This window comes from Colletes latitarsis, chromosome 11 (assembly GCF_051014445.1).
Source record: "Colletes latitarsis isolate SP2378_abdomen chromosome 11, iyColLati1, whole genome shotgun sequence".
Classification (NCBI taxonomy): domain Eukaryota; kingdom Metazoa; phylum Arthropoda; class Insecta; order Hymenoptera; family Colletidae; genus Colletes; species Colletes latitarsis.
In genome coordinates this window covers 25,309,862-25,329,900 of record NC_135144.1, presented here as the reverse complement: position 1 = coordinate 25,329,900, position 20,039 = coordinate 25,309,862, and the positions used below count along the sequence as shown (strand labels likewise).

General features: G+C 36.0%; 2 protein-coding genes across 11 annotated transcripts in view; both read left to right on the top strand.

Annotated features, from left to right (window-relative positions):
• The window catches only part of Amph (amphiphysin), a 49,794-nt gene extending 39,153 nt beyond the window's left edge, over positions 1 to 10,641 (top strand). The window contains exons 2-9 of one of the 2 annotated variants that reach the window (XM_076778331.1): positions 306 to 441; positions 2,338 to 2,528; positions 2,886 to 3,158; positions 3,384 to 3,502; positions 3,571 to 3,614; positions 3,777 to 3,962; positions 6,339 to 6,481; positions 6,599 to 10,641. In XM_076778331.1, coding sequence (XP_076634446.1) covers positions 306 to 441; positions 2,338 to 2,528; positions 2,886 to 3,158; positions 3,384 to 3,502; positions 3,571 to 3,614; positions 3,777 to 3,962; positions 6,339 to 6,481; positions 6,599 to 6,679 — 1,173 coding nt within the window. In that variant the 3' untranslated portion in view covers positions 6,680 to 10,641. The remainder of the gene's footprint in view (positions 1 to 305; positions 442 to 2,337; positions 2,529 to 2,885; positions 3,159 to 3,383; positions 3,503 to 3,570; positions 3,615 to 3,776; positions 3,963 to 6,338; positions 6,482 to 6,598) is intronic. The other variant, XM_076778333.1, reaches the window with a different exon arrangement.
• A 2,327-nt stretch (positions 10,642 to 12,968) lies between these two features.
• Positions 12,969 to 20,039, top strand: part of Galphaq (G protein alpha q subunit) — a 49,389-nt gene continuing 42,318 nt past the window's right edge. For 4 of the 9 annotated variants that reach the window (XR_013080744.1, XR_013080746.1, XM_076778354.1 and 1 more), the window contains exon 1: positions 12,988 to 14,904. Coding sequence is in view for 4 of the 9 variants with exons in the window: in XM_076778354.1 (XP_076634469.1) it covers positions 14,787 to 14,904 (118 nt within the window). In the remaining 5 variants the exon portion in view is untranslated. Of the gene's footprint in view, positions 14,905 to 20,039 lie in introns of all 9 variants that reach the window. The other 5 variants (XR_013080745.1, XM_076778356.1, XR_013080743.1 and 2 more) reach the window with 4 other exon arrangements.

The window sequence follows — 20,039 nt, the reverse complement described above, 5'->3', positions numbered from 1 at the left end:
TTTCACTCTCGAGTTTGTTCGCCGAGTAAAGTCACTAAATGTAAACAAGAAAGAAAAGACGAAAATATCGATCGTTCCTTTATCTTTAGTTGGCCAGCAGTAGTATATCTTTTGTATATAAATGGTGACTTGATTTAAAGTTACTTGAGATCACAGAATATTATTTTGCAGCAATTTATGTTGAATTCGATTAATGTAATATTATGTAACCATCAACACCGACGACTTTTAATAAAAATAATTTTATTTCAAATAAAAGGAGCTTGAAATTGAATTTTAATGATTTTTTTTTTGTCTTGTTTCAGTTTCTCCAGAATCTGGGAAAGGTGGACAAAACGGCGGATGACATATTCGACGAGCATCTGCAAAACTTTATGAGACAGCAGAATGCCGCCAACAGGCTGCAAAAGGAGTTCAACAATTACATCAGGTGTGTTCGAGGTGAGTCGATCTGAATGCAAGTGAATAACAGCGACGTATTTTTGTTACGTTCCAAGATAAAATTCATAAAGAAACTAACAGGTGTCGTTCCAAACAGAAAAGTTCATTTATTAGTTTAGATAACTACGAGAACCCATATTTTATGTTCATTACTTTATTTTACAAATTCGTAGTAGAGAACAAAATTGTTAACGATTCGTGTTAAAACGTATTTGAAAAAACCAAGCACAGTAAAATAACCGTATTATTTAAAGGCATCTAAAATCTGAAATATAATTGAAATAAATGAAATATAATTTAAATAAATAAAGAGCCGAACTATGTACTTTTATCTCGATTGTACTTCTGTCGTTCGGTCGAATTCGTTGAAAAAATGGCGATAAATAGCTCAAATAAGTCGCGACCAATGTAAAGAAACATGATAAAAAACAATTGACGTTTCAAGGCAAATACAGGACGAAGCACTTTGAACGTCCATAAAGTTTCTTTCTCTAGTAATGGCGTAGATAAACAGTAACTTCGAAACAAGTTTATCTTGTTTGTACAAAAATAAATACTCGACATTCGTTCGCAAGAAACGAGTAGCAAATTACATACTTCGTTTATGATAATATTAGTAAGTTAATTTTAATATAACGTGTGCAGTCTCATAATTACTTAAGCGATTTAAGAGTGACAATCCGTAGAACGTGACAATAGCTAGTAATAATCGCATTACCAAGCAAGTATAATGGCGCGTGCATCATTTGATATCGTTTCGAATTATATCATTGTCGCTATCAAATTACATAAACTTCAACGCGTCAGGGACTATTATACTTTCACTGTATTTCTGTATCCATTCGTGTTCGAATACTCGGAACAAATTATCCAAAAAATCGAATAATTCGAACGGTTGAAATGGAAATTCATTTCCAGTCGCCATCTGGAAATTAAAATATTTGTAAGCTATCCAATAAGGGTTTTGTAATACTGGATAATAGGAATACGCAATGGAGGTTAATTTTTAAAAAGAGAACAGAATTTTCTCTACAATCTGGAAGGCAAAATAATTGTAGGAAATTGTGTAATAATTTCTTTTGTGTATCGTGCTTCGCCATCGAGTAGAAGTACACAAATGGGCGGCCATATTGCTTTCTCCCATCGAACGACGCAGACGATTATAGTCAAATTGAAGAAAAAAACTACCCCTTTATGAAATAAATCTATTTCTTTGTTATATAGAGAAAATTATTTTTGTTTAATATTTACAAACACCAGCAAATAAATTTTCAAGAACAGAAAAAAATAAGTAAACGCAGATTTATTAAATCGTATAGCATGTACCATTTTTTGTACACGATAATTAGTGAAAAGCAACTTGGGAAGTAACCTGTTAAAAATCACTTATTTGTTAAGTTTTTTCCCCCAAATTATTATTCTAATAATTTCTAATAGTGCAGAATTTTATTTAACCATTGTATCAAATTTCGAATTAGTTTAATAGTAAGTGAATTGTTTTTGCATCGTAAATTCTAACGATCTTTAGCAGAAACATCTATTTTATTTCAGTCTCCTTCGAATATGTGGTTACAGGGTCCTTTGTTAGAAAGTATATGATACGTTCTTGTTTTCAGCTTTTTAAATCACGTGTATCGTCGACGAAAAGTAAGTGGTTCTTAACTTTTGAGATATTATTCAAACACATGCGTATAATTTGAAGAAATTAATTAATCTTTCATTACCAAGTTATGTGCTTCTATTTTTAGTAATTGTAAAGATTCGAACATTTCATTTTTAAGTCGTTTAATTTTTATATTAAATCTTCCTATTTCTAACGATTACTAAAACTAAAACATTTTTAGAAATCAAACGTTTCATTTTAATATCGTTCAATTTTTAAATAAATGTTTACAGCGGTGCAAGCAGCCTCGAAGACCCTGATGGACTCGTTGAATGAGATCTATGAAAGTCAGTGGACTGGCCATGATCTACTGTACGTGCAAGCTCAAAATCTAGATATGTTGTGGCAAGACTTCACTCATAAACTTGCGGATCAAGTTCTCGTGCCTCTCAACACATATCAAAGCCAATTTCCAGAGATGAGGGTACATCTTACAATCTATATTATCTAAATTCTCTTTCATTTTTTTAACTCTCTTAACGAATTAAAAAAAAAAAAACAGAACAATGAAGAAAATTGAAAGGAACAAGATCCATAAACAAAGTTTAAAATAAAAAATGAAAAATTGGCCTGAAAAACAAAAAATGAATTAAAAAATGGCAAAAATAAAAAGCACAAAGAATATATTTAATGTCGTTTGTTAAACGTTTGTTATCATTATCTATTATTGTATCACAATTTTTGTTTACTCTTATTCTTACTGTTATCGATTCAAACAAAGCATAATAAGCAAGAGGTTAATAATGGGAGCATTTACTTTAACGTGAACGTGAATTTACAGAAAAAAATCGACAAGCGTGGGCGGAAGCTCGTGGATTACGACAGTCAGAGGCACAACTTCCAATCGTTGCAGTGTAATCCGAGGAAACGAGACGAGCTTAAAGTTTCTCGGGGAAAAGAGTTACTGGAGGAGGCTAAGCGTACATACGAACAACTTAACTCGGAACTCCATGACGAACTACCAGCCCTGTACGATTCGCGTGTTCTTTTCCTCGTCACTAATTTGCAAACTTTGTTCGCCGCTGAACAAGTGTTCCACACCGAAAGCGCCAAGGTACGGATGATGATACGTTTCTGTTCAGGGGGCACAAAAGGCCGCCTCTTAGCAGAGTTGTACAGAATTGTAATTAAAGAAATGCAATAACAATGAAAAGAATGTAATTAAATTACAATATAGTTGAATTACAATTGCGTAACTGCTGTATAAACTGTGTAAATTTAGAGAGATTCACAGTTCGAACGTATACGTAACTTTTAATTCTGTTATTTTCTATTTCAGGTATATTCCGAGTTAGAGGCGATCGTGGATAAATTGGCTAACGAAAGTCAAAGAGGATCGTACACACTGAAGAAAAACACGGCGCCACAGTCTCCGAAATCGCCGAATGCCAACTCGTCGTAAGTAAACTGTGAAATACGCTTAAATCGACGACAAGAGAGTGCTAACTGATTTTTACTCGTTTCAGTTTAATAATGAACACGCAGCCAGCCCAGAATAATATATCGCCAGGTAAATATCTACTTTGTATCGACTTTTTGCATTTGACTCGTTTGTGAATACTAATATCCCTTGTGCATGCGTGTAACGTAGTCGTGCCACATAAGAGGTTGCCGAATACATAATTATGTGGCTAAACGTTTAGGTTTGAGTGAGCTTTATTGCGTGTTACAGCTGTGGAGGACTCTGCTCCGGCAGCGAGAGACACGTCGCCGACTACTCAATTAAACGGCAATGCTAACAGCAATGCTAACAGCAATGCTAACAGCAATGATAATTCCCTCAATAATCAGGATGAGTCTCCGCAAAGCACAGTCGCGGCCTCTAAACGAGTGGAAGAGTTGTACGATATTCCAGTTGGTAAGTATGATGCCGTGTAGGAGTAAATGTCATCGGATTGCGCGACTGGCGACTCTAAAGGCAGAGATTAATGTCGCCACGCAGGTTCGTCTTAACGCGTAGGCCCCACGTACACGGGAGGTGGGGGGAGGTACAAGCTAGTTTGTCGACAAGAACGGGAATACCAGTTTGGTATCAAGTCTATAAATTAATCCTCGTCCCCTACATTAAATCGCCTGTAACATTTAGTCAAATTGAATCTTTTTTCTCGTATTGGAATCATAAAGTAACCAAAGAACATCTGTGGCTCGCATGTGTCCGCACGATGGCGCTGGTCGACCGTAGGGGAACCCCCAAGCGAAGCTCGCCATGCGGTCGCTGAGAATTCTTATGCTTGTATTACTATCGGACCACAATATCAATCTTACAACTTACATAAACTCAAAAAAATAGACTGTAGTGAGCACGATGGCGTTCGACAAACAGTATACTGAGGCAATGTATGCTTTTCGCATTTCAATTGAAAAAAAAATGTCACCGAGCCAAAGGAATTGATTTGTTCAGTTTTAAGGAAAAACATTGGTATCTTGTGACACTCGTTAAAGGTAGTATTACAGATTTTGCAAAGAAAATTTTTATCTTTTGGACGAACAAAATTGAAGATAAGTTAAAACTAGGCGAAACTGCTCAAATATAATTTTGTTACAAGTGCAAGTAAACGTTTTAATTTTATCAATTTTTTATATTTTTGTTCCTGTAAGTGCTTTTATGTACGAGACCTGGGGGCCTACAATTCTGTTAAGACGGTCCTGTAACCACAGTTGAAAGTTTTTGAAATCGAGGATTCTTCTATATGTGTAATTCGTGTACATGTTATTTTGTTATTAAACTAATCGTTACTAAATCTAAACAATACAGAGTACAATTTGGAGTGTTTTGTATACGTTCAGGCTGAAAGTTGAGTTACTGCTTAAATGCACAAGGAAATCTCTGTTACTCGTAAGGATACAAGAAAATGATCCAGGAACATTTGGTTCGAAGGAACACGTATTATAATATAATAGGAATCATTTTTTTCTCGAGGTCATTTCTTCAATGGAACATTCCAGTCTAGGTGTCAATTTTTTATGTCTTCTTTAGAATCACAAAAAAGAAGAAACTATGAGACTTCTAACAGATAATTTTATTCGTGTAACATTTAAAATTGTTGAAGATACAATTATTTCAATGTCCTAGTGTGTTATTCTTGCGGATAATGAAATAAAAAAACAATTTTTTGAAGGTTCTAGACTAGAATACCCTCTTCAAATGAAACCACGTATTTTTATCGTATTATAATAGATGACCTTCTATGATCTAAGACCTTCAAATGATCTTGAGTAGAAAGAAAGTGTTTGATCCTTCCATTGAAGCATACTGTAGCTTAAAACTATCACTTTTGCGTGTTTACGTGACAGTGGGTAAACAAATTGAGACTAAATTTCATTTTAATCCCTTAGACTAGGGTCACACGACCGTCGAAACAATGTGTGTTCTAAGACAAGGAAAAACTTAAAAACGCACGTTGTTTCCGACTGAAATTCATTTTATTTTTAATCAATATTGCGCTCTATTGTTCTGTGCAACGAATTGGATGAAACAGAGACGATCGTGCTAGGAAGTTGTGTGCTTTTTATTTTTTAATAGAATAGTTTGTAATAGAGAAATGCCCCACGATACTAGTTATGGTGAATGTACGGTAACAGTTACGGATTAAGTAGTATTTATCATCTCGAAATCTCGAAAAATATGACCTTATGAAGAAAATGTTTTACATCATAATATGTGCTCCTTCGAACCGAACAATTCATATCTTAGATGTTTCCATGTACCACTAAAATTAACGAAGGTATCGCTTTGTAACAGAGATACCGAGACACCTTGTATGCAGTGAAGTTTATTCGCTATAACTAAAATAATAGGATAACTATTTTTTTAGCAAGTAACATATATTTCACAGCTCTTTCCATTGGTAAGCATGGATAGAATATCTATCTGAAATGTATCTGATTTTTATATTATAGTCTGTTGGGAATATAATCAATTCTCCAAATTACTACTCAAAACACCATAACACTAGCAGACACCAAACATAGTACTGTATATTGTGACGATAAGAGTATGTTGCCTGCCCATTTATGCATGGTCTTGCTGAAACATTGAAAAGATATTAATTCTGACTTCCGGTTATACGTACAATCAGAATATTGGATTAAATTTTTAATGATCGAATCGAATTTGCGCAACGATGAAAGTCAGATTATACACAGAACTGCGTATATCAGTGGTCCATGACTAATGAGGCGGATTGAATTATTTTAGAGGTGGAATATGAAAATGGTACCAATTTCTCTGTAGGGGCAACGACTGTCAACTTGCCACCTGGGGTTTTATATAGAGTCAAGGCTACTTACAAATATAGATGCGAAGATGCGGACGAATTATCATTCGACGTCGGTGATATTATCCGCGTAGTGGAGTACGACGATCCGGAAGAACAGGTTTGTATTTTACTTTTACCGAAACTTCACTTGCAGAGAAAGCTTAACAAATTTCATAATCGGTCTCCTTCGATGGTTGCAATAATTATTATAATCGTAACGACATTGTTGCTTCAGGAACAGGGTTGGTTAATGGGTATCAAGGAGGGTACTGATGAAAAGGGTATGTTCCCTGCGAATTTCACAAAGCCGCTGTGAGAGCTTTGCCGAATTCAGCTATTACACTCCAATGCTCACTGAAACAGCGTATTCTGCATTAAGAATAGTTTCAATATTAAAAGTGAGAGTCACGACGGTCATTCGAGGTATTATATATAGAAAAGAAATAAGTAATGAATACACAATGAGGGGCTATGGGAAGGGAAGGGGGTGTGATAAGATAGTTACGCTGGAGGGTACTGTGGTAAAATTAATCACCCCAAAGTGCCTTAACCCAGCCACTGTCTGTGCCAACATTCATTGTCTGTAATATGGGATCTCTCATATCCAATGTACGAATACACATCACTAATAATCGAACGAAATATTTAAGTAATTAAATAATATATTGTAATACATCATGCAATACTATAATATAAAAATCTATATATTAAATTAATATTATTTTATGAAATTGTACATAGAAATATACATTTTAAGAATATTTTACGGAATAACATCGTGGCCACTGAAATTATCATTAAGAACTAATGTAACGATTAAGACGCAATACCCTTTTTTTTTTTCGACAAGAGATTATTCGAATCTTGGAAATCCAATTACAGATCTGCATTCATATATTAGGATTTTATGATCTTTACTTATAGGACAAGGAAAATTACGATTAGATCACGATAAGGATATTAATATAGACGATATGCCAAATTTTAAACGCAATTAATTATATAATTAAACTTCAATACATCCGTATATCAAACCTAAACGTGTATAAATAATAAAAATGTTAACCTAAGAATTTTCTATATAATTCTGTTAACAGGAGTATTGTCATCGACGATATCCGAAAGTTTGTTCTCAGAATTTATTTACGTTTTTTTTTTTTTTTCTTTTCGGTTATATAAATAATATATAAACAAGTATTTTTCTGATACGCGTACATAGGAAATCAAATAACGATCGATTAGGATACCTTTACTGCCGTTATAATCCTGTTCTTTAGCAGAGTGAAATGAGTATCGTTCAACGAAGAAAATTTTTAGCGTTAATAAATACTCGTTAGATAGATTTCTTGGGAATATCTTACACCAAATCTTGTATAACGAATAGCGCTACCATAATGTACGATTACAAAGTAGTACAAGAAGTCTACCAATTTCAGCTTCCACTAAATCGTGTGTCCTTTTATTTTATTATATCGATCAGCGACATACAGAATGTAGGAAAGTTGGATTGTTTATTTTATATAAATGAAAAGTTTTATGGTTGAAAGATTGATCCATTGTCACACTAATAATTAACCCCATGTACGAATTAAAACTGTAGGGAGAATAATGTGCTCGTTTGTGAAGCATTACGGACGCATGATGTGAAAACATAAACGTTGAGATATTTTACAATTATACGATATAATTATATGATATTCATAATGATATCGAATATCATAGCTATATGATATTCATAATGATAATAAATGGACGTACATTTATGTTGTATGAAGTGGACCAACAAAAAGCCAGGTGAAAAATAAAAAAAAAAAAAAAAAGTATTTAAAATAATAACGTTAGACAAAAAGTGTCGATACACTTTCTTAAGCGTAAAGAGGATTTACAATACGATATACAATTACGGTGCGATATTAAATTCTGTTTACAAGAAATCGACAATTCGATCAGGTATTATTGTAATGCAATGCATCATGCTTCACTTCGATATTGCGAACGCGATTTTTATACAGGGTGTTTGGCCACCCATGGGAAAAATTTTAATAGGTGATTCTAGAGGCCAAAATAAGACGAAAATGAGGAATACCAATTTGTCGATGGAGGCTTCGTTAAAAAGTTATTAACAATTAAATTCAAAAATTTCAAATCGTTCTGGAAAAATTATTTTCGGTTGCAGGGGTCAATTACAATCACTTTTGGTCATCACACATACCCTCGAAATCCTACCCACTTTCTAGAAAAAAATTCGAGAAGATGTGAAATTTTTCCACGGGAAAAAAAAATTTCAAATCGTTCTGGAAAAATTATTTTCGGTTGCAGGGGTCAATTACAATCACTTTTGGTCATCACACATACCCTCGAAATCCTACCCACTTTCTAGAAAAAAATTCGAGAAGATGTGAAATTTTTCCACGGGAAAAAAAAATTTCAAATCGTTTTGGAAAAATTATTTTCGGTTGCAGGGGTCAATTACAATCACTTTTGGCCATTATACATACCCTCGAAATCCTACCCACTTTCTTGAAAAAAATTCGAGAAGATGTGAAATTTTTCGACGGGAAAAAAAAAATTTCAAATCATTTTGGAAAAATTATGGTAGGTTGCAGGGGTCAATTACAATCATTTTTGGTCATTACACATACCCCCGAAATCCTACGCATTTTCGAGAAAAAAAATTCCTAACCTAAAATCTAATTAAGTGCCTAAATTTTTCGACGAAAAGAAAAAATTTCAAATCGTTCTGGAAAAATTATTTTTGGTTGCGGGGGTCAATTACAATCATTTTTCGTGAGTAGACATACCCCCGAAATTCTAGCCACTTTCTAGAAAAAAATTCGAGAAGGTGTGAAATTTTTCGACGAAATTAAAATATTTCAAATCGTTCTAAAAAAAATACTGTTAGCTGTGGGGGTCAATTGCAATCATTTTTGGTAAATAAACATACCCCCGAAATCTTGCGCATTTTCGAGAAAAAAATTCAGTATTGGCGGAGCTTTAAACGTTAATAACTTTTTAACGAAGCCTCCATCGACAAATTGGTACTCTTGATTTTTGTCTTATTTTGGCCTCTAGAATCCCTCATTAAAATTTTTCCCAGGGGTAGCCGAACACCCTGTATAATCCGAACAAATACACATTCCATTGATATTCAAACAAATATTTAGCTCGGAAAGAAAGTTTTCGATGGACAAAAGAAGACTAATTTGCATCAATGTTTTTTTTATTGATTGTGTCAAGCTCCCTAATCGTGTTACATTATAATAAAAACTACAGGGATGAAAAGTGAAGCATGAGAGTTGCTTCTTTATTTGAGATTTATACGATCATTCTGATTTATCATTCGGTATGTTTGAAGTACAGTTCCAGGAATTTTTATGTAACTAATGTGCGAATGTGCCAATATGATGCAGTATTCTATATACCAATAATGTGATGTCTTTAACGACACTACTGTGTTACAAATTAAATGCAATTGTTAGTACTATCTAGAACAACAGCAACTATTTTAATTACAGAGAAATGGAAATTTTAGTCTTATCGAAACAGATATGTATCTCAAATGAGCAGTAATGTGAGTAACGGTAATTACTGGAAAAATAGATCTATTAATGGTATTGATACGATAAATTATTCAATTTCTTGGGGAAATGAGCAAATGCATTTAACTTATTCAAAGAAGATAAGCAGTAGAGAAATATATTATCGTTTCAGATTTTTTAAAAGAAAACTTACAAATTCCAAAATTTGATTATAACGTTGTCTGGAAAAAATGTATACGTTATAACGACACAAATAGTAATCGAAACGTCGAATCGTAAAGTGTCTCGAATCTTCTATTTTAATATACATGTTTTTTTTTTTATGACTGATGGAAAAGGTATGGTTACTTGTAAGTATTCTTTTAAATTTGTTATTTACAAACAAATTTGCCACATTATAGAAATGTGAATTAATCGCTACTTATCTTCTTTATGTTGTATTTATTTATTAATATAACATACAAGCAACAACCATCGATGTTAATTAGAATTTCTAATGCACCCAAGTAATGGTAGTGAGGTCTGAATTTAGTGTAGCAGTGGAGCAATCAATTGTTATATCATTTGTCATTTTTATGTCTTGTTGTTTTATTTTACTGAAACGATCAGTCATATCTTCATAATCTTAATATAAACTGTAATACCTATATACATTTATCGCTTTAATTGTCCTTTCAAATCGACGACGATTATAATAAACAATTACTGGTTTGTAGTATAAGTGATTATGATTTAAAAATGTGTTTTGTTTAATGGCAACCTGGAAAAGTACCTATCCTGCATTAACCCTTAATTTTGTAAATTGTAGTCGACGAAGAAATTTTTATAACGAAGAATTTCAGAGTTGAATCAATATACATTAAAAAAATAATTTTATATCTCTCTGATGAACTGTTACATCTAAAAACAACCAAAGTAAACATGTAAACAGCAAGAAGACTATGTTACGACTTGAACAGAAATATTAGAAAGTCGTCGAGTTCATCGTACGAATCTCGAGATATCAAGGCAATATTTTAATTTACATGTTGTTGATAAAACGCGTAGAAAGGTCTGTAAAACATTGGTATGTATTATTTATAGATATTAAAGTGTTTAAATTGTCAGAAACATCGACGTATACAAAAGAATTTGGAATTGCACTTGGCAGAAACCCAAGTAAAAGAAGCCCTAGCAGAGGATAAACAAACAGCTTTAATGCAACATTTAGATTTAACTATTGCTGCTCTTGAAGCTTTAGTTCACTTTGGACGATCTTTGCGAGTATCTCAATTAACTGTATGTAGAGTATGTAACATTAGTCATCGGTTGATACTTGTTCAACAAACTCCAAATCATTTTATTTTCTGCCATTAAATATTAATACACTTTTTCTTTACCTTTTATTACTAACTTAATACATCATGCGTAACAGTTAGAAAATCAAACGCAAAATAAGTTAAGCATCTTAGAAGATTTAGTAGAACATTGTTCTGAAGATATAGTGCTCTCCAAATATTTGTATGGGTTAATGAATGATAATTATACAAAGAAGAAAGACTTGTATATAGCGACAAAGAATTTTAGAAAGTTTCTCAGTACTTCTAAATTATCTGTGCCTCAAATGGAAAAGCTGAATCGACAGTACAACGCTATTTTAAATGACTATCAAGAAAGTAGACATATATTAGATTTGGGATTGCCAAAGGCAATAAACACGTATGATATTGTTTGTACATAATTGTTTAGTTTTATTTTGTTATTATAGATATTTCATTTATTGTTGAGTGTAAACATTAACTGTAATATTATAGACAGTCGACAACGGTTGAAGAAGGTTTCAAGAAATTTAGGGAATTTCGCAATGACACAAATGATAACAAAATTGTTACATTGTTTAAGTTGATCGAAGAAAAGCTTTGCAAAGATTATTCAAATTCAGGTAACATTCAGATAACATATATGAATTTGTTTCTATTCATTCCTGGTAGCAACAGTTTCACAGTCAAATACACAAATATATGTCAAAAATGTAAGATACATTGTATTCGTGAAAAATGATGCAAAAAGAAAACTCCATTGATAATATAGTCATAGTTCTCAATCTATGAAATGCAGTATATTCAAATTATGGACTTCACGAAGCCATATACTATGGCTTTAATCCTGTTAACAAACGAGCCAAGGTCTGACCATGTCAATGACATTAGATTCCACATATTAACATTCCCTATTATGTACGTAAAACGATTTTTTTATTTTATATAATAACTGTATCGATTTTATAAATTTTACGTTATATTCTTACTTGTACATGAATTTTGGAAAAACTATTAGCTACTGGAAAAGATTCATGCAGATTTATACTATAAAGTCCCGAGGTTTTTTCTGCAAAAAATTAGGTAAAGGCTAGTTTGACTTATATCTAGGAAGTCTGTTATAGACGAAATGAGGTGGTGGTCACAAAAATAGAGGTTCAAACTGTAGGGAGGATTATTCGTGTAATTCTTCGTTATTTATTTAAATCATTTGAATTGTTTTCCTTTTGTCCATTCATTCAATGAACTTGGTCTTGCTGTGACTGTAGGCTGAACGATCGAGTTAAAACTCGTGAAGCAAAAAGGTAGACATTTTTATGTTTTCGCTCGCCATTTTTGTCTGAGAATACAACATCGAAATAAATTGAGAAAGTAGAGAATCTAAACATTCCATCGATACTAGTATTGTCATGCTGTTCTTCATAAATAACAGTAGAAAATTTCTTCATGTTCAACAATGACTGAAAACAGCATGAACATTCTCCGGTACCTAATGTACGAACAAAGAATTCTTCTCTAGGTTAGAAGACCCCGTTAATGTATTATGGAGACTTTTCTTATTCCATGATATGATATGTTTCTTTTCCTTACGAGACCCTTCCACTAATGTAATGGATCATCGATGAAAATTTTTAAATTCCGGAAACGAACTACGGTCGGCGAAAATGGCGCGGCCAATCGGATGTAGACGTTAATCCATGGCCGATCCCATAATTTCGACGGTATATTTTTAATAGAAACTGACACGTATCGCTCGGACGTGTAAGATGCAGTCACACCGGATGTACTGAGTCGTTTTAAGGAAAAAGTACCGATGTCCAGAGTAAAGTCGACGGAAAGTCGGGAGAATGTACGTACTTACGAGGATGAGCACGGCATGAGCGGAACCGGCGCGAAACAGCGAAAGAGTGAGAAAGAGCAAAGGTAAGGCCGGAGACTAGAAAGAAATACCGTTGGGGAGAACGAGCGGGTCGGTGGTTCGGCGATAGAGAAGCGTAAGAAAGGAAGAAAGATAGAAAGATTGGAGCAGAGCGGCGGCCGTGTCGCTGCGAGCTGTCAGAATCGGTCGGTTGTACAGAGACGGGAGTATATAACCTATATCCGATACGCCGCGGCGCTGTTACGTTCTCCGTGCCTCCTCCCCGGCGGGTGGCGGCCGCACCTCCTCCTTCTCACCGATTTTAATCTCGTTAGCGGACACGTGCGCGCCCCCGCGCCTACAGACCGCTATACGACGACGTACTGTGTCGGGGCTTCGCCAATCTGGTTTGGTCTAACAGGATTCTCGAGCGACCGAGGGTTGATAAAAGGCTGCGTACTGAGCGGGCGCGGCGCGAATCGCAGGAGGAGTTGCTCCGTTCGAGGTGGTGCAAGCGCTCCGTGCAGCAGCGGCAATAACAGCAGACGACCTCGTCATCATCTTCTGTTCTGTCGTACCCGGTTCGTTGTTTCCGTCTACGTCGTCCCCGTAATCTTGTCTTGTCGTTTGGCATACGTCGCCGTCGCGTGTGCGCGCACACGGTGCATATTCAGTGCGAATCCATCCCGTCGCGTGTGCGATACGGAAAGAGCAAGTCGGAGAGAGAATCGAAGAAAAAAGAGAGACAGGGAACGGGAAAGAAACAGGAGAGGGGGTGCGAGAGAGAAAGAGGAGCGAACGCGCGCGAGGAAGAAAGAGATAGAGCGCCGGTGGGTTACCACACCCAACCGCGCCGGGAACCGAGTGAACGAGTGAACGAGTCGTACGAGAGCTCTCTCGCGAGGTACAGCGAGGGACCTAGGGACCGACGATCGAGATTCGACGGAGCACGGTCGGGACTCTAGATCTCGATCCAACCGGACCTCGCTCTCGTGGAATTCGTCTCTCGCCCGGAATCGTCGAAATCGCGCCGCGAGCGAACCCTCGAACGTGTGTGTGTGCGCGCGTGTCTTCTCTCGTTCCGTCGACCTCTCTCGCGAGTGCGTTTCGCCGACGAAACGTGTTTGAAATTGCACGTCGTCGGAGCAAGATACGATAGAAAACGTAACGAGAAGCGAAACAGGAGAGGAGAAACAAGAGGGCAGACAAGCTGCCGGCCGAAGTTCGTGCGTGTGCGTACGTGTGTTGATGTGTCGCTGGCGTCGTCGAGCCCTGCCAAGAGTGTTCCGTCGCCGCGTGTACCGACGTCGTTGAGAATACGAGGATCCCCGGAGACGCGGTCGAGTCTACGTCGTCGTCGTGGACAAGTGGTTGTGCGAACCGTGGTGGTGACGGGTAGTGCTGGTGCGGACGATCGTGAAAAAGGGTTTCGTCGGTTTCGTCGGGACGAGAGTGAAGGGAAACCACGAGGACGGCGACGAGGTATCGTCGCTTGTTCGCGGTGGCAAGGTAATATCGGCCCGACGACGATACCGTGCAGTCGAGCCCGCTGCCGTCCACAACAAACCACGTCGCTCGGCGATCTCTCGCTACCACCGCAAATCGCTTCTTCCCTCTTTCCCTTCCTCCCTTCCTCCCCCTCTTCCTTTTCCTTTTCCTTCTCCTCTTCCTTCTCATTTTTTTCCCCTCTCACTCCTTCGTACGTCGAGGATCCTGCCGTCCTGAGCCATGGCGTGCTGCCTGTCGGAAGAGGCGAAGGAGCAGAAACGTATCAATCAGGAGATCGAGCGGCAACTTCGAAAGGACAAGCGCGATGCCAGGCGGGAACTCAAGCTGCTTCTTCTCGGTGAGTTTCGAAATCTTTGCGATTCTCCTGTCGTTCCCTTTTCCGATGACCACGAGACGCCATTCTATCCGTCTCGTTCTCGCGTGTCCCGCGTTGTGTCGATCGAATTTACCGGGTGATGCCGTCAGTTTCTTTCCGTCGACGGACACGTTCGTTTCATTCACGCGACTCGCAGATGTCGTGCTCCTCGGCGAGATCGCCGTTCGTACCTGAGACCCGATCCGGAGAGCACGAGTGTAGTTGACCCAGTCTATATAGCCGGCGTGCGCTTGACAGCTCACGACCATAGTCGTTACATGATACTGTCCGGAGCTTCCTGCAGGCCCCTCTATACGTCGCTGCGTTTACCGAACCTCGGAAACGCGTTGTTTCGCCGTCTTTCAACACGTTGACTGCCATGGCGGTCACTGGTGACCGGCGCCTGGAACGTGTTGCGATATTGTTTACGATTTCAAATTCTAAGTAACGCTAGATACGATACACCGTCGTATTATTTTTGCGTTTTAGCAGTGACAACGGTCAACGTGTTAAGGAAAATCGCGAGCCCTCTAGACTGTCCGCGATCACGCCATAGATTTCTTGGCCCCAGCGGCGCGTAAAGACGCGAACGGTTTTAGAAAATTGCCAAGATATTAAAAGCCGCTTTATTATTATCGTTGCTTTGTGGACTGCCGATCGAACAGATCGATTTTCCCATACGAGAAATTATCGCGGTATGATTTTTTATAACGCTCGCGTCTCGCTCGACGCTATGGAAACTCTGCGAAGTTTCAACAGATTAGACGGGACAGCATTGTAAGGAAATTTTTTTTTTTTTTATCAAAGATAAAAGCTAACTCGGCGCTGCGTGTCATCCGTAATCCGTGCTATCAGCGAGGGAATGGTTTACGATCGGTAGGAGAGTCTATTCTAAAATTAGTACAGTTATCGAGGAGTTTGGGCTGATCTTACGCGTGTTTGTATATCTTATCCATCTGCGTGTTTCTTTCGATTTTTAACGCCGCAGGAATGTAAGTCTCGAACCGTCCACTGGCATAATTGCGATTTTATCAGCTTTGATCCTTGTATCGACAACCGCGTATTCGGGCTATCCTGTTCCATAAACAAATTTTTAACGTTCTACGAAGAAACTGTCGAGAAACTACAAAAGTTATAGTTAGGTCTATTAGAAACAATAGTATATGAATGTTTTATTTTTAAATTACATAGAATATGAAATTTACTTTTAATGACTTTTTGTGTCGTTGACAATTGTGCGTTTTTTCACTGATATGGAATATTGTGTGTAGTTATTTGCACGCTTAGAGAACTATAATACACGGCTGTTATTTGTTTCTCTTTCTTGGTATACCATCGTTATCGATATGGTGCACTGTGGATCTTCCAGCAAACATAGAGAATTTAATCTAGAGGTCAAAGGGAGAAAGAAACGCTACCCATAGTTCGCGAATAAATATATAGTTGTAAAAACGAAATTACACGATTTTTACGTCTGGGTAACTTTAAAACAAAAAGTTTGGTGGATTGAAACAACAGTTATTGAAATTCAGCAAAATACTAGGAAACTTTGTAGAGTAATAATTGTTTACCTGCATCGAAGCAGAAAGGCATTATTTTGAGGTTAGATTTTAAAAACAGTGCAGTGGAATTATAGTTTGCAATGGGACATTCCGTTTTCATAATATGTGTCGTGTTTGAAGCTTTTAATGTATTGGGATTCAAAGTAGTGTGAGTTATTATTTCTCATTTCAGTAATTACCTAATTAAAATCACATTAACTCGTTTGAGTGAGCAAACTTTGAATTAGATTTTCCTCAAAATCGTTTTTTCAATTAAGATAATATTCTCTTATGGAAATTTTTAAAAAATGATCGAATGTCATTTCGTACCAAGAATATAACACTATTTCCGGCACGTGGAGCCGTTGGAACAATTATAGCGATACTTCGTGTTAAGAAATACAAGGTGTTTCATAATTCATGATACAGCTGTAAAGTGGATGATACCTCGCCTACGAATAAGCTGAAAGTTTCGAATCCAATTATTCTCGTGCATGCTTTCATTTTCAAGATAATTAATTTTGTAATCGCTTATTTGGTTCAAATTTCTATCGTTTTTATATAAAATATATTTTATTGTTAATCCATAACCAAAAAGCTATCTTCTGAACAGAAATACTGGAGAAATCATGTTATTAGAAAAAAGAATTTTATAATAATTTAAAGTTGGAATAAACACAATGAAATTTGCGAATCAATAATTTATTTACAAACTGATGATAAGAGTACAACTTTCTTAATTGTCAGAAGCCATTTTTTTCCTGCCGAGCACTTCGATAAAATGCGATTAGGTATTTTGTCAGAATGGTTTCTGATAAATTATTGATCATTTTGATCGAGAAGTTTTTAAATATTAAATTATACAGGGTGTTCGGCCACTCGTCGGAGAAATTTTTCCAAAAACAGGTTCCACCCGTTCTGAATTTTTTTCTCGAAAATGCGCAGGATTTCGGGGGTATGTCTATTCACCAAAAATGATTGTAATTGACCCCTTCAACTAAAAATAATTTTTTTAGGACGATTTGAAACTTTTCAATTTTATTGAAAAATTTCACACCTTCTCGAATTTTTTTCTCGAAAACGCGTAGGATTTCGAGGGTATGTCTATTCATCAAAAATGATTGTAATTGACCCCCGCAACCGAAAATAATTTTTCCAGAACGATTTGAAATTTTTTTTTTTTCGTCGAAAAATTAGGGAATTAGATTTTCAGTAAGGAATTTTTTTCTCGAAAGTACGTAGGATTTCGGGGATACGTGTAATGACAAAAAATGATTGTAATTGACCCCCGCATCCAAATATAATTTTTCCAAAACGATTTGAAATTTTTGAATTTTGTCGAAAAATTTGTCCACCTACTAGAATTTTTTTCTCGAAAACGCGTAGGATTTCGGGGGTACGTGTAATGACCAAAAATGATTGTAATTGACCCCCGCATCCAAATATAATTTTTCCAAAACGATTTGAAATTTTTGAATTTAATTGTTAATAACTTTTTAACAAAGCCTCAGTCAAGAAATTTATATTCTTGATTTTCGTTTTATTTTGGCCTCTAGAATCTCCCATTAAAATTTTCCCCTAGGGTGGCCGAACACCCTGTATATTGCGTAAGCTTCCTGACATTTTATAAATATTAAAAATCGATTATCTCGAAATCGAATTATTTCGCGTTTTGGTATTATTTTTTCCCCCGAGAAAATAATTTTTTTTAGGACTTTGTACAGCTTGAAACTATTATGAGATTAACGATTTGGAGAACATCGAAATTTATATGAAACGTTGAAACTTTTCAAATATCGAATATCGTACCGCGATAATGTTATTTGATTAGGCGATTGCACGGAAAAAATTCCTAGCTCGAGTAGTTCGAATATTCGAACGGAGCCGAGCACTCGAGTATATTGAGTGTCAAAGAAAAATTAGCGATTACAATTTATCGCAAAAGTGCACGGAACATTTTATTATTTAGCTTTACACTTCGTAAAAATGTTCAGACAATTAAAAGTCTTTAAGTCGGTTTAGAGGAATAAATCTTTAAATAATCGGTTAACATAGAAATGCCAACTTTTCGCGTTCCAAAAATATTCGAACATCTGGTATGTTTGGCAAGTTATAAGCTGTAAGATATTTTTCAACGACAGATTAAGGGGTTCGCTTCTTTCAAGCGTTGTAAAAAAAAAAATAAATCCCGTTAATGAAATATGTAAATTACTTATTATATATATATATATTAAATTAACCAAAATTGTCCAGACATCATCAAATTTGGTTATTGACCTCAGAGCTATTAAATAATCGTTAAAAAAATATCGTTAGCCAAGTGTAATTAATTTATGTGTTAAAACTTTCTAGTATAAATATGTCTAATAGCCCCCTAGAGGCAAAAAGCCCAAAAATGCAGTAACTAAAGTAAACATTGTATTAATAGTAGATTTACGAAACCTATCAATCTTTAACAAGTTTCAGATTCCATACTTAATGTTACAAAACTAAATACTATTATTAAATATACCAAAATTGTTAATATTTGTAATAGTTATTTATTTATCGCCCAAAGAAGTAAACAATTCTATAACTTTGTACTCTATACAGTCGTCATTTTCGATACCTACTGATCTATAAATTTTTTATTCTTTCATTTCGAATGCATACAACGACGCCATTTGTGTTAACCATTTAAAATATTTATATATAATTTTATACAAAAGATCGCTCTAGAAACGATGGCTCTTAATGGAAATAATACCCCTTTAAGATCTTCACTGGATTCGTTGTAACTCCTATAATTTTTAATATTTTTCACAAAGAAAATTGTGGATACTGTCGAAACATAGAGCTGAAACTATAGATTCTAATTAAATGGAAAAAATACTCACCTTTGATAAAAATTTCTAAGAAATTATTTAAAAATTGCCGTCCAGGTGGGAATATCCCCTTATTTGGTATCGTGAGGTATTTTGACTTCTCAAAAACAACATTAATTTATTACATTAAACTAAAAAGAATTATAGAAAGAAATTTGTGCCAATTATTTTTTTACAGTATATTTTGGATGTTGAAATGTCGTAAATCACGATACTAATTGCATTTCGTAAACATATACCAGTTAAGGCTTAAAAAAAACTTGTACTCGTAATTGTTGGATTTTTAAAATCTTCTGGGAACTGGCCTATAACGCGAGGCGTAACAGAATCGGTAACACGATCCCACGTCTGTCGGTTTGAAATCCCTTTGTCGCGATACTTCTCGGCTTGCTTACGATCTGGGAAGTCGGTGCCCGTACACGCATTGTTCTCCCGAGCCTTTCACGCTTTTGTGACTTATGATTCACGGCGGAGTGTGCGTATTTACCTACCTATTCCGCAAAACGAAACCCGACCTGAGCGTGCTCGAAGCAGTTTTTTATCGAGTGACGACGTACAGAAGCGTGCCGATCCTCCTCCATCGCGCGTACATCGTTTTCTTTTCTCTCTCCTGTTCCTCCATTTTTATTTTTCTCCGCGAAGCTTCGTTCAGAATCCGCACGTCGGCGTGTATCGTTTTACCAAAACCGAAACGTTGAAACTCGAAACGAAA